Source organism: Spinacia oleracea, chromosome 1 (genome assembly GCF_020520425.1).
Source record: "Spinacia oleracea cultivar Varoflay chromosome 1, BTI_SOV_V1, whole genome shotgun sequence".
Taxonomy (NCBI): domain Eukaryota; kingdom Viridiplantae; phylum Streptophyta; class Magnoliopsida; order Caryophyllales; family Amaranthaceae; genus Spinacia; species Spinacia oleracea.
Window position 1 is genome coordinate 1,241,294 of NC_079487.1, and position 14,582 is coordinate 1,255,875.

At 37.9% G+C, this 14,582-nt stretch overlaps 1 protein-coding gene across 2 annotated transcripts; it reads left to right on the forward strand.

The window, feature by feature from the left end:
* Positions 1–278: 278 nt before the first annotated feature.
* LOC110778743 (uncharacterized) lies at positions 279–4,690 on the forward strand. Of its 2 annotated transcripts, none has more exons than XM_021983306.2 (12): positions 279–551; positions 637–711; positions 1,339–1,434; positions 1,523–1,598; positions 1,679–1,777; positions 1,887–1,951; positions 2,056–2,163; positions 2,300–2,437; positions 2,921–3,026; positions 3,558–3,769; positions 4,192–4,305; positions 4,389–4,690. In XM_021983306.2, exons 1-11 carry the CDS (start codon positions 459–461, stop codon positions 4,258–4,260), a joined length of 1,137 nt encoding a protein of 378 aa, XP_021838998.2. In that variant the 5' UTR covers positions 279–458; the 3' UTR covers positions 4,261–4,305; positions 4,389–4,690. The 2 variants fall into 2 exon arrangements, with proteins under 2 accessions (XP_021838998.2, XP_021838999.2); XM_021983307.2 differs by having other exon boundaries at positions 4,392–4,690.
* The last annotated feature ends 9,892 nt before the right edge of the window (positions 4,691–14,582 follow it).

Below are 14,582 nucleotides of genomic sequence, written 5' to 3' on the forward strand. Positions count from 1 at the left end.
ATTCGCCGTTATTTTTCTTGTTTTATTGCAGTTTCTTCTATTTAATGTTAGAAGTTCCTTGTATAGACCAGTGTTACTTATTAAACGGTTAGGCTTGTTTATACGTGTGAGCATGTACACCATCAAGCTGATGGTGTGGCTGATCACATATAAGAGATTTGTAAAATAACTTTCGGAAACGGAGGTAATAAGATGTAGCTTTTATTGCACTTGTATGATTGTATCGAATGCTCGTACTATGCATCCGACGAGGGGATTAATTTTTCCCAAAAAAGAAAAAACGAAAAAAAAAAAGGGGAAAGAGCAGCACCATCCCTCCAAACTCTTGCATAGATAGATTTGGGTCAATCGATGAGACAAAGTAAGAAGATATCAAAGAGTTGAGAGTTAGAGCTTCAACCTGAGATCGCATCTTCCATTCTTCCTATCCAACTCAGAAATCACTGGAAAGTCGCATCATGGATCCCGGCGCCCGTGTTCGTGCTCGTGCTCGTGCTCGCTGCCCGTGGCTCCTACTCATCGTCTTCTCATTCCTCTGTCTTCAATCCATGGTTCTTATTCATGATCATTCCTTTTCTTAGATTTATCTAAATTCATCGGTTTTTAGGGTTTTTATTGTTTTTTTTGTATCTGCAGGCTGATGATCATCATGATGATGCTTCTTTGCTCTTCATCGATAGCCTTACGCATCCGTATCTTCATTCTCACCAGGTTTATCATCATTATCTTCACAACACTTGCAGATTCAATTTCATTATACCAAGTCTTTTTCTTTTTCTTTATGTTTCTGTTTATTTGATTCAAACTTAACTGTCTTGATTTTATTATTTTATCCACTATTGTGTTCATCATAATATGGCATTCGCTGTTTTCCCCAATTATATTACGGAGTATCACATTAGTAACAAGAGGATTTTGTTTATGGCAATCTCTTGTTTTTAACCAGTTAATTATTCGTTTTCTATGAAAAAATTGTGTCTTTATAAATGTTACTCAGAAATATAAAGAGGTTAAAGCCCTTACTCTAATTTAATTATTCCGCTTACTATATCAGTATTAGGAAGTCTACATAATTGTAATTACAAGTAACACATGAGATAGTGAGATAGTAATGCAAGTTTGTACAAGTTTAAGTCTCGACTCTCGAGACTTCGATTGCAAGAACTGCTACATTATGAGAAGGATAGCTTTTCTTATGTGAACTTCCATTATTTTTGTACTCTTTCCATTTTCTCTTTATTGGATGTTGCAATGTTTTTGTGGCACTTGCTAACTCATCGTTTACCCAAGGTTTTTATTGTTCATTTCTGACTTCAATACTATGTTTTGTCTTCTCAGACTAATTCAATGTCAGCCATGGAAGTTGGTGCAACGGTGTCAATTTTGCTTGGTCTGGCACCACCACCTATGCTTTCAACTACCAGTTCATCTAAGGTTTGTCAGAAAATATGCAGGATCGATGCTTTAGATTTATATCTATCAGTTATTGGTTTCATTATTTACTATGCTTGTAATTTTGCAGTTGAATGAACTCCTGTTGCCTAATCCCTTTGATAGGCCACGCCATGTTTTCATGCTTGAAATTGGGCTTGCTCAAGGTTCTTACACCTATTGTTTTCCTTTTTAGATTTCATTTTCTTTCTTATGGAATTAACGACATTGTAAATTTTTTATATAGATTCTCAAGAAGTGGTTTATCCTAATGATGCTCTGTTTAGAAGTGCTATCAAGAGCAAGGTGGTTAGGAATGCTGGTAGTGTTGAAATTGAACTTCCAGGTATTGCTATCTGCAAATCTAATCTCCTGCTATGCCGCAGTTACAGGTATTAGATTTAGTTCTGCATTTAATGAGACCTTTTGAACCTTTTTTCTTTTACTGTTTGCAGATAGAGGAGTCTCTTTTTTCTCGTTGGATGGACCAGATGTTACTGACAAAGATCTAAGTGATTTCGTTAGTGTCAACTTGACCAATATCTGCTTTCAGTCTGTGCAAAGTCTCTTTCCACTTTTTTCTATAATTGTCCATGCCTTCATTTTGTTTGTTTGTGATTTCAGGCATCTAGTTTTGGTGGCTCCTATGTGTCAGATAATCTGGAATCCTTAAATGGAGAATTGATTATCCCCTTACCTAGCGGGTTTAAAATGAATCTTCACATGTCAAAGGTTTTCTCCCACTGTCTCTAATCTAGTTGTTATTTTTCTTTATTCTCTCGTCCATTCTTCTGATAGAACACGACAACACGTAATGAACTAGCTGTTTTTTTAGTTAAGTGATTGATGAACGTCAATTTAATTGCAGAACGCTGACAGGAAATTTGCCTCTGGTTTGGTCTACCTAATTGACAACATTAAGAAGGTTACAGAGATGACGAAAGATTTGTCTCAAAGTACTTTGGATTATGCTGAACTAGTGGGAGGATATTTTGAGGGCGTTAAGGTGATGAGCCTTTTGCTTTCTCTCTTGCGTTTGTTCCCTACCTCATGATCTGATGTGTATTGCACTTTATGCACCGCCAATAAGGAGTTGTGTCTGCTATAGGGCTATGTGAGGGAATTGTTTGCTTGTGTTATGAATCTCTGAAGATTGCATATTATATATAAACAAGAACGTGCTTCTTTTTCTTTTTATTTTCTTATGCATTATTAGAATTTCTGCCTAAGTATCCTTAGATGAGACGTCATTTGATGATTACTAGCCAGTAATGTGTTTGAACGTACCCCTTTTGTCTTTTTCCTGGTGCTGAAGGTGAATGGTGTCCTTCAGTGATGAATCTGATTGCTTGGCCCTTTTTTCTGCTTCCTGTTTTCCTCTGAGAGGTTTTTTGGAGTTTGGAGGGGGTGTTGCAGCATGAATGTTATCAAATAGCTGCTAAAGCGTATGGGCACAGATTTGTGACCTCTGATTATGTTACTGTTACAGGCTCTGCAAGAAGAGTATGGGTCCAAAGACGTTGCACAGCAAGGCATGGAATTGCTACTTACTACAGTATCCAAAGCTGTTGAGAATCTACAAGAAAGATATGAAGGTACTCTGCTTTGGTAACTTCTGATAAAGATATTACCTGTCAAATTTAGTGGTTTTGATATCCTTCGTTCACCCTACTGCTTGTATTACAATAAGTAAAAATGTATCAATATCATATTGTTTTTGCTGAAAGGCCCATTTCGTTGAGGAAAAAGTATGGCAAGGGGTTTCCTCTTGAGAAAATACTTATACAATGACTTGGTGCAGACGTGCAGTTGTCCATTCTTCCTTCAAGTCTGGATTAATGGATAAAATCAAACTTATTACAATATTTCCTGCATCTTTTCCTTGGGTCACGTTTTTCTCGTTAATTTGATTGTGTTTCGATATCTTTCATTCTTAAAAATGACTTGTAAATGAGGAGCTTAAGGGGTTTATATATCTTTCTGTCAGTCTAAAATGAATGTGCTACTTAAAAGCGTGATGGTAATGGAAACTTTCGAATTGTTTGACAAGGAAGTTTAAGATTACAGGTTTATCCTGGCGTTAAATATTTTCTTTGTTTCTGTGGTGTAAATGTGACTTTGAGCAGGTGAAATTGTCGCCATCGTCCTTTTCAGCAAGACACAGTCTTTTCTGCCACAAAGGATGCTCGATGTGACCTATATTTCAAGGCCTCCCCTACGTTTACTGGAGGAAGTGAAAACTCCGTCCAACGTAACTGCTGCTGCAGAAGTGGCACTGGTTAGACTAACACTTGCATGGACCACTGGAATCGTTCTACTCATTGCAACCTTTATCGGGGTAAGGCTACTATTTATAGTTCATTTATTTTAACGGTATCCATGTTACTTTTATAACGAAGCTGATGGGATTATTCAAGTCAGGTTGCCATAGACTTATAGATGCTCTCACTTTTTAATCAGTTTCAGACGTTCCATACATATTATACGGTCCCAAAACTCTCGACTTTCAAGGTCAAAAGACTCGTGCTAGATTCTACTAAACAAATAATTATACTTCATACAAGTAGATTATTTGTTATTCTTGTACAAGTAGTGTTCAATAAAAATGATGAAAGCTGGTATGGCCCCAAAAGTCAAATATAATCAAAGCTAATCATATATATTCGAGATTCATAGTGTTGAATATTTTTCGGGGACTAGGGCTTTGTTGTTGTTGTTGTTGTTGTTGTATTCTCATAGTCTTTATTTGTTTTCATTCAGGTTTATCTTCTCATGAATATGGCAGTTACAAGAGACACACTCTTGTATTCTAATGTGAAACTTGACTGAGGTGGGCTATTTACTGTACATTTGGCATGCTTGAGGAAGTGAAAGGTAGTACTTGCACCTGTTGCTTGATTGATTATTCTCATTCATGTTGGTTCAATGTGATTGACTGTTTTTTTTTTTTTTTTTAGCAGGCCGTGTCTGAAGGTGTATGTTAAACTGCTGGGACATTGGGTAGTTTTTGCTTTATTCTCCGCCGAGTTTCGTGGGGAAACCGTCAGCATTTTGGAGGATTTGGATTCTCCCTGCATTGGGGATTTTGACAAAACTAGCTTGTTTAATTTGATAGTGTTGTCCAATATTTATATTTTGTTGAGTGCCTCGGTGCGGGGTCTGAATAAGAATACAGAAGAGTACTGTATATTGTATAAAAGCATGCGTCTGCGTCTGCCTTAATCTTTCAAAAGAAGAAGAAAACATGCCTCTCCTTCAATTTTTTGTTCGTTGCTGGAGCTAGTGCTAGCATAACAGGTTCAAAGGGATATGGTAATTGCACTAGAATTAAACATGCCTCTCCTATTTTGTGATGATGACACTTAAGCTACACACTAGAATTCCAAAGAAGTCCCCCTATTTCCCCATGTACGTTTACTACACAGTAGTTTACAACTGTTGATCTAATTTAGGAAATGGAAAGTATTAACTAGAAATTTAATTCAACACATGGTTGCATAGTTGCCATTTAACAACTTGCGGAGTTGAAACATTAGAGTTTATTTTTTATTAAGTGACTTGTGTCCACATGGACACAAGTGATCCAAATACAATCATCTCGAGTACCAACACATAATATGTCAGTACCAAAATGCAAAATTGCTTAGAAATACCACCAATATAAGTCATATGTGTTATTATTGGTATTCACATAATTTGTATTGGTACTAACATATTCTGTATTGGTACTCCAAATTCTATATTGGTACTCACTTGTGTCCAATATGGACACAAGTCACTTGTGACAAAGACTTCCTCTTATTACTCCCCCGTTACTTTAAGTTCTATCCGTTTTTTTTAAGCGTTTCTTTTTGTTCTATCCCTTTAGAATCTATTCTATTTTTGGATATACATTTCATCCTAAAATATCCTTACATTTCTATCTAATTACCAAAATACATAAAAATTCTACCCATATTTCCACCTAAATTTTCCAACCCCAATTATTTAATTCTTTTCCCTTTCCCATATATCCACTCTCTCACCTTCTTTATCACCCATCATTATCACTTATATCTCTTACGAGTACCTTATTTCTTTATTATTTTCTCTATTCTTTTTTTATTATACTCTCCTACAATTTCTCTTACCCTCAATCATTACACTTACCCATACATAATAAGATTCTAATTTTCTTAAAAATCACCCAAGATTCCAAACGGATAGAACTTAAAGTAACGGAGGGAGTATTATTTGGTATAAAAAATGTTGAAAGTTCTATCGTGCACTAGGCTTAAACATATTGTTTGAGTGGTACAATCCTTTGTTTTACGTTTGGTATAATATGGACTTAGATTCTTTCCTTTTTTATTTACCCAATGCAAATTGTGTTTATTGGGAGAGTGTGAGAGATCTAATACTCTAATAAATCGATTAAATAATCATTTGGTATAATCTTTGACAGGATATTAACACTACAAGAATTTGTATCTTTAACGACAACCTAATTACGACGGGTCAAAAATCCCGTCGCAAAAGCCTTTTGCGACGGGGCTGACAACCAAACAATGACGGGAAAAACCGTCGCAAATGTCTTTTAGGACGGGTTTACGACGGGATTTTCTATTAACGACGGCCCCCTTTTATGACGGGTTCGCGACAAGAAATCCCGTCGTTAATCAACGATTATTGGCCTTTCGCGACGGAATTTCCCATCGTTAAAAGTACAATTTCTTGTAGTGTAAGGGTGTTTATGTTATCGTATAAAATGAAATATTTCAAACGTAAAAACTAATACGGGACACTCAAACTCAAACTAGAATATACAAAGAACCAAAAAAGGGGAATTAAAAAGTGTGCATAATAGTTAAAGTACAATACAAATAATCGCATGTATGTGAACAATAGTTAAGTTACGGAGTATTATATACGCAGTACATCAGTTAAAGTAGCTAAACACTTATAAACCAAAAAATTGAGTTATTATCTAAATTTGTTATAATATAATGCAAACAATTATGATATATATTATGTACTTTGCACTTCCTCCAATTTTTTTTAGTTGCAACACTTTGCTTTTCACGCTTGTCAATGCATATCTTGAACAATTAATATATTCAATTACCGATAAGTAAAAATTATAAAAAATTGATTTTCGCAAAATATACATTAAGACGAATCTAACAAGATCCCACATGAATATGGTTTTTTTTTTTTTTGAGGGAACCCTTAAGGGTAGATTATATTAATAAATCAGCCGCAGCTACAGAAATAACAATATCTGGCATCTCGTCTTTCCACATTCTCGTCCCGTAAAACTCGAACATAAAGAAAGAATATCATCAATAATTAAATCTGCAACCTGGCGAAGCCTCCCGAAGAGCTTGAATAACTACCAAGCTGTCACTTTCCACTACTACGTGTTGTAAACCCATCTCTTTGCATAACTCCAACCCCAATTTGATTGCTTGGGCCTCAGCCACCCTCGTCTCACATTTCTCCATGAAGGAAATAATGCCCTTGGTCCAAGTATGCATTCTATGTTAAGTCTAATAAATGCGGTTCAGTATTAATTAACAAGTTAATAATTCAGTGAGATCAAGTGAGCTGAATGCCTAGCTAGAGGCCGCTTCAGTTCAAGTGGAATTAATGATATTAATCCACAGCTTACTCTTGACTGAACCCGTAGGGTCACACAAATAGTACGTAAACGGATCAAGTATTTAATGGCATTAAATACTCCATCTATGAATATTCGGAACCGACGGATCTTGGTTTCAGTGGGAGCTAAGATCGTCACAGGCAAGAAATGAATACTCCGGAAACGATGATATTGCCGGAAACGGAAATATGGATCGTATCGGAAATATGAATATTATCCGAGTCGTAGATGTTACCGGAAACGGAAACATGGTACGTATCGGAAAATATTATTGGAAATGGAAATATTACCAGAATCGGAAATATTGCCGGAAACGGAAATATTGTCAGAATCGGAAATATTGCCGGAATCGGAAAATAATTCCGGAAACGGAAATATTAAATATTTGTTCGAAACGGAAATTAATTCCGGAATCGGAAATATTAAATATTGTTCGTATCGGAAATAGATTCCGGAAATGGAAATTTAATCGGAAGCGTATCGTACGAATTAGCATCGGACGAGGCCTGCCGGACGAAGGCCCAGCACGAAGCCAGGCCGTCGCCCAGCAAGCACGCACGCCACAAGCCCAGCGCGCGCCAAGGCCACGGATGCGTGGGCCTTGCTGCGTGGGCTGCAGCTCGCACGCATGGGCAGTCCTTGTGGCTGCCGTGTGTGTGTGAGTTTGTGCTCATGCGTGATTCCTGAATCAGCAAGAGTCAGTGTATGATTAAATGTCTATTCCTAATTGGATAAAATTAATTAAATAGAATTCATGTAGGATTCTAATTCCAATTAATTCGCATCCTACTAGGATTACGATTCCTTTTCCATAACTCTATAAATAAAGGCCTAGGGGTCAAAATTTATAGACAAGTTTCAAAGTATTCAAAAGTGAGTTTTTGAGAGAAAATCAAACACACATCTTGCTCAAAAGTGCCGAAATTTTCTAGTACCTTAAGGGCGATTCTAGTTGGTCAATCTTAAGGCGGATCCGGACGTGCTGTGGACTATCTACGGAGGGACGACACTTGGAGTCCTAAAAGACTTGTTCTTGTTCGGTTCGGGCGCAGCTAGGGAGGGCACGCAACAAAGAGTATGCATCTAATTATGCTATATGATTATGTGTAAATAATATGTTTCCTGGGTTAATGGTTGTTTCCGCATGATCTATGTAAATGTCATATGTATCATAACCTAACAGTGGTATCACGAGCCCCTTATTATTTTCATAATCTAAATTGCATGAACATGGTTAAATATTACAAATTTGCAAGAATTAAAAGGGGTGATTAATTTTCGTAATTGTTAATTAATTGCAAATTGCGTTTATTTAATTATATGTACGCAGTTTTTCGGCAGTTTCTTCATTACTCATCCGAATTGAGTGATTTTTGTGTCAATTCCGCATGTAAAAGGCATTCTAAAATTTTGACAAAAATAGTAATTTTCTGCCGAACCCAGAATTCTCAAATTCGAAGCCTAACTATGACTTTTCGAAGGTTTTAGTTTTTCGGATGCAAAATTTCGTAAATTTAAGATGTTAAATTAAATATTTGCGATTCCTGTTGATAAATCTTGAATTTTTGATTGACCTACTGCATATGTTTAACAAGTTTGAATGCCTAGTCTTGTTAATTATGCAATCTAATTTGTAATTATGATTAATTTGTTGAAAATTAGAATAATTTAGAATTAATTTGATTTTCATAATTAATTGTAATTTAATTAGAAACCTATGATTAAAAACCACCATAAAAATTGTAAATTTATGATAAATTTTAAATTTTTATGACCTAGACTTGAATCCATAACAATCGGAAATCAATTGGATAATAAATTTTCGATTTTTTCGCCCTAAAATTATGAAATTAATAATATTTATTAATTTGTCATTAATTTTAAATATAAATTTTAAATTTTTATGCGATTCGTTCAAATAACTTGCACGCACGAAGCAATGGACGCTTCGTGTTACCCTTAAGGGGTGTTGTATAATGCGGGCATGCGACGACGAGCAAGGGAGCTCGTCGCCCGTGCGGCACGAATGCAATGAGCAAGGGCGTAGTGCACGAGCGCAAGGCAGCAGCCCTGCCTTGTGTCGTGTGCCACGAGCAATGAACGTATGGGCATGGGCGAGGGGCGAGCCAAGGCAGTCGCGTGTGGGCAGCAAGCGAGCTGCGCCACAACGCGCGCTGCCTCGCACAAGTGCGCGCAGCCTCGCGCGCAGCGAGCGCAAGCTCGCGTGCCACGAGCGCTGCGCACAGCATCACTCGCGCGCACAGCGCGCGACGTCGCCCGCCCAGCGAGCGATGTCGCGCACCAGCGAGCGATGGCTCGCGCGCGCGCAGCGAGCGATCTCGCGCGCCAGCGAGCGATGGCTCGCGCGCACCAGCGAGCGATCTCGCGCGCCAGCGAGCGATCTCGCGCGCCAGCGAGCGAGCCAGCGCGCCCAGCGAGCGATCTCGCGCGCGCACTGCGAGCGATAGCTCGCGTGCGATGGGGCGCTGTGCGGAGGCTTGCGTTGGGACAGCAGCAGCTATGCTACGAGCGCATGGGCTGCACGCACATGGCCAGCAATGGCTGTGTGCATACGGCCCATGGGCGTGCAACGCGTAGGGTGTTTGCGTTTCGATTAGATCGTTTTGAATGTTTAATTTGAAAATTTCAGTTCACGTAATTTTAATTAATTTTAAAATTAATAATTTGAATTAATTTCTTGGATTTTAATTTTGAATATTATAATTATAATAAATGGAATTTATTCTAATTATTTTACTAAAATTAAAATCATGAATTAATTTAAATGCGACTGAAATTAAATTAAATTTTTGGATTCAATTATAAATTTATATGAGCTTTAAATTTTAATTAAATTTGTATGTTTCCGGTTAGACTAGAAATACAATTTTATGTTTAAAATTAGTAAAGCATATGAATTTATTGGTTTGAGTGGGAGCGCTTTTTAGTCATAAACTCTTGATTAGGTCTACAAATCCTTAAGGTTAAAACAACTCGATTAGAATTAATAAGGACTGAATAATTGGTAGATTATTGGTGACCTTGATTAATTGCTGCAAATGTTTATATGATGCATAATGTGTTTTACTAACCAGCTATGTGGGCCATTCATGATAATGAATGGGTGAATGGTATATATTGTGTATGTACTGTTTTGCAGGTTATGAAGTGACTAGTATGGCCCAAATAGGATAGAAAATATGGTCTACGTACCATTAATTTGAATGTAATTGGTCTAAAGCACCAAAGTTATTTTTCAATTCAAATATGGTCTGCGTACCATCAAATAGTTGTAATTAGTTATAGCTTATCCTATTTGAAGAAAATGGTGCCTCCCACGGAGATTTTCAAGACGGACTTTGAAGTCAAAGCTTCAAGATGAAGTCGGGCCATACTAGATCACAAATATCTTATGCATGTTTTAAGTTATTTATTGCTTTAAATATGTCTTAAAATGCATGAGATCAAAAGCTTGATTATGTTGCATGATTAAGGATTTTAGTTCACTTAAAATCTAACCAACATAGTAAGAGCCTTAAGTTCCAAACTTAAAAATTGAGTTAAAAGGTGCCATGCCAAAATATACACTTGCTTGGATATCCTTTACATCAATCTAGTAATAGTTTTCGCTCAGCGAGGTGTTACTTATTGGTCCTAAAGGGGCAAGGTACACAAATAATTGTGAGTACATGTTAGTTTTGGTGAAACTCAACGATATAAGTAAGGAGTCCTTTTATGTCGTGGCAAATTCGATAGGTTAACCTAATAAGTTCTTAGACGTACCTATCAACCAAGAATAGTTTCTAGACTATTAGCAAAAGGCTTTTGCTTACCTAAGATGTTCTAGGATTAAGTCGACAAACTGTGCTTAGTTCTTCAATGATTTTAGGATCTTGGAATCATTTTATTCACACCTGCCGGAACACATAACTTGAATAAAATGCTTAATAAACATTGAATTATGCATGTATGCTAGAATTTAAGTTTATTAAGAGAAACTGTGAATGGTTATTTATTTGTTTATTCTTTTCAATTGTAGTTTTTAATATGGCAAACAACAATTCATTCAACATTCGATCAATTCTCGAAAAGGAGAAGTTGAACGGGAAAAACTTCCTTGACTGGCAAAGGAACTTGCAAATAGTTCTTATGCAGGAAGAAAAGGAGTATGTCCTAGATGAGGCGATGCCCGAAGCTCCAGGCGACGGGATCACTCAGGCAGCCCTCAATCGTTGGATTGATGCCAACAAGGATGTGAAATGTCTAATGCTCGCCACTATGAGTGCGGATCTGCAGAAAACGTTCATCAACTCAGATGCTTTCACAATCATCAGTGAGTTAAAGAACATGTTCCAAGATCTGGCTCGAGTCGAAAGATTCGAGACTCATAGGCAAATTCTTGAGACCAAGCTTAAGAAAGGCGAGCCCGTAAGTCCACATGTTCTCAAAATGATTGGACTCATTGAGAATATGAGTCGGCTGGATCAGCAATTTTCTCAGGAAATGGCTATAGACACCATCCTCCATTCTCTTCATAGCGGGTATGATCAGTTCAAACTGAACTACAGTATGAATAGTCTGGACAAAACGCTCACTGAGCTTCACGGTATGCTGAAGACCGCTGAAAAGACGCTCAAAAGTGATAAGCAGGATGTGCTTATGGTGCGTGGGGGCAAGTTCAAGAAATCTGGAAAGAAGAGGAATGCTAAGAAAGGTGGCAACAAGGCCAGCCCAACTAAGCAAACTGGCGCCAAATCTGCAAAGAGGAAGGTCAGTCAACCCACTTCTGAATCCGAATGCTTCTACTGCAAGAAGAAGGGGCATTGGAAGAGAGATTGCTTGAAGCTAAAGGAAGATCAGAAGAACGGAACAGTCGTTCCATCTTCAGGTATTTTCGTTATAGACTGTATACTTGCTAATTCAACTTCTTGGGTATTAGATACAGGTTGTGGCTCACACTTATGTTCCAATCCACAGGGACTAAGAAGAAGTAGAAAGTTAAGCAAGGGAGAAGTCGACCTACGAGTGGGAAATGGAGCACGGATTGCTGCATTAGCCGTAGGAACTTACTATTTGTCGTTGCCCTCCGGGCTAGTTTTGGAACTGGAAGAATGTTTCCATGTTCCAAGTCTTACTAAAAACATCATTTCGGTTTCTTGCTTAGATGCTAAGGGATTTTCCTTTATAATAAAAGACAATAGTTGTTCGTTTTATTTTAAAGAGATGTTTTATGGATCTGCTAGATTAGTCAATGGACTTTATTTATTAGATCACGACAAACAAGTATATAACATAAATACCAAAAAGGCCAAAAAGGATGATTCAGATCTCACCTATCTGTGGCATTGTCGATTAGGCCATATAAACTTGAAACGCTTAGAAAGACTTCAAAGAGAAGGAATTCTAGAACCATTTGACTTAGAGGATTATGGTAAATGCGAATCATGTTTACTTGGCAAAATGACAAAGCAACCTTTCTCTAAAGTTGGAGAAAGAGCAAATGAACTATTGGGTTTAATCCATACAGATGTATGTGGACCAATGAGTACAAATGCTAGAGGTGGTTTCAGCTACTTTATCACTTTCACTGATGACTTCAGTAGGTATGGTTATGTCTACCTAATGAAGCATAAGTCTGAATCCTTTGACAAATTCAAGGAATTTCAGAGTGAAGTAGAGAATCAATTAGGCAAGAAGATCAAGGCACTGCGGTCTGATAGAGGCGGTGAATATCTGAGCTATGAATTTGATGACCATCTGAAAGAATGTGGAATTCTATCAGAATTGACTCCTCCTGGAACACCACAATGGAACGGTGTGTCAGAACGGAGGAACAGAACCTTGCTAGACATGGTCAGGTCAATGATGGGTCAGGCCGAACTTCCATTAGAATTTTGGGGACATGCACTAAATACAGCTGCACTCACTATAAACAGAGCTCCGTCTAAAGCTGTCGAAAAGACTCCATACGAATTATGGTTTGGAAAACCTCCAAATGTGTCTTTTCTTAAGATTTGGGGATGTAAAGTATACGTCAAACGATTAATTTCAGACAAACTTCATCCAAAATCTGACAAATGTATCCTTGTGGGCTATCCAAAGGAAACAAAGGGGTATTACTTCTACAATACATCTGAGAACAAAGTGTTTGTTGCTCGAGATGGTGTCTTTTTGGAGAAAGATCACATTTCCAAAATGACAAGTGGGAGAAAAGTAGACCTCGAAGAAATTCGAGTCGAACAACAAACTCTAGAGAATGCTCAAGATGACATTCAGGATGAAACTCAGAGATCTTTAGAAGAATCTGGTGAGAATCATGGTCAATCTAGAAATGTTACCCCGCGTAGATCGCAAAGATATAGATCTCAACCGGAAAGGTACTTAGGTATTTTGACGAACGAGAGCTATGACGTTCTATTACTTGAAAGTGATGAACCTGCGACTTACAAGCAAGCTATGACGAGCCCTAGCTCCAAGCAATGGCAAGAAGCCATGCAATCTGAATTAGACTCCATGTCTGAAAACCAAGTATGGGATTTGGTCGATTTGCCAGATGGCTACCAAGCCATTGGAAGCAAATGGGTTTTCAAACTGAAAAAGGACAAGGATGGGAAACTTGAAGTTTTCAAAGCCAGATTGGTTGCAAAAGGTTACAGGCAAGTCCACGGTGTGGATTACGATGAAACCTTTTCACCAGTTGCAATGCTAAAGTCTATTCGAATAATGTTAGCAATCGCTGCATATTACGATTACGAAATATGGCAGATGGATGTCAAAACTGCTTTCTTAAACGGCGTTTTAACAGAAACTGTGTTTATGACACAGCCTGAAGGTTTTGAGGATCCAAAGAATGCTAAAAAGGTATGCAAGCTAAAGAAATCAATCTACGGATTGAAGCAGGCATCCAGGAGCTGGAATATACGTTTTGATGAAGCGGTCAGTGACTTTGGTTTCATCAAGAACGCAGACGAATCTTGTGTATACAAGAAGGTCAGTGGGAGCAAAATTGCTTTCCTAGTATTATATGTCGACGACATATTGCTTATCGGAAATGACATTCCTATGTTGAACTCTGTCAAGATTTGGCTTGGGAAATGTTTTTCGATGAAGGATCTAGGAGAAGCACAGTACATATTGGGCATCAAGATTTACAGAGATAGATCTAAAAGGATGATTGGACTTAGTCAAAGCACTTATATCAATAAGGTGCTTGATAGGTTCAAGATGGCGGACTCCAAGCGAGGCTACCTACCCATGTCTCATGGAATGACTCTAAGCAAGACTCAGTGCCCAAAAACACTTGATGAGCGTAGACGAATGAATGGGATTCCATATGCATCATTGATTGGTTCAATAATGTATGCTATGATATGTACACGCCCGGATGTTGCGTACGCACTCAGTGCTACGAGCAGATACCAGTCAGACCCAGGAGAGGCGCATTGGACTGCTGCCAAGAACATTCTGAAGTACCTGAAAAGGCACAAAGATGACTTCCTGGTCTATGGTG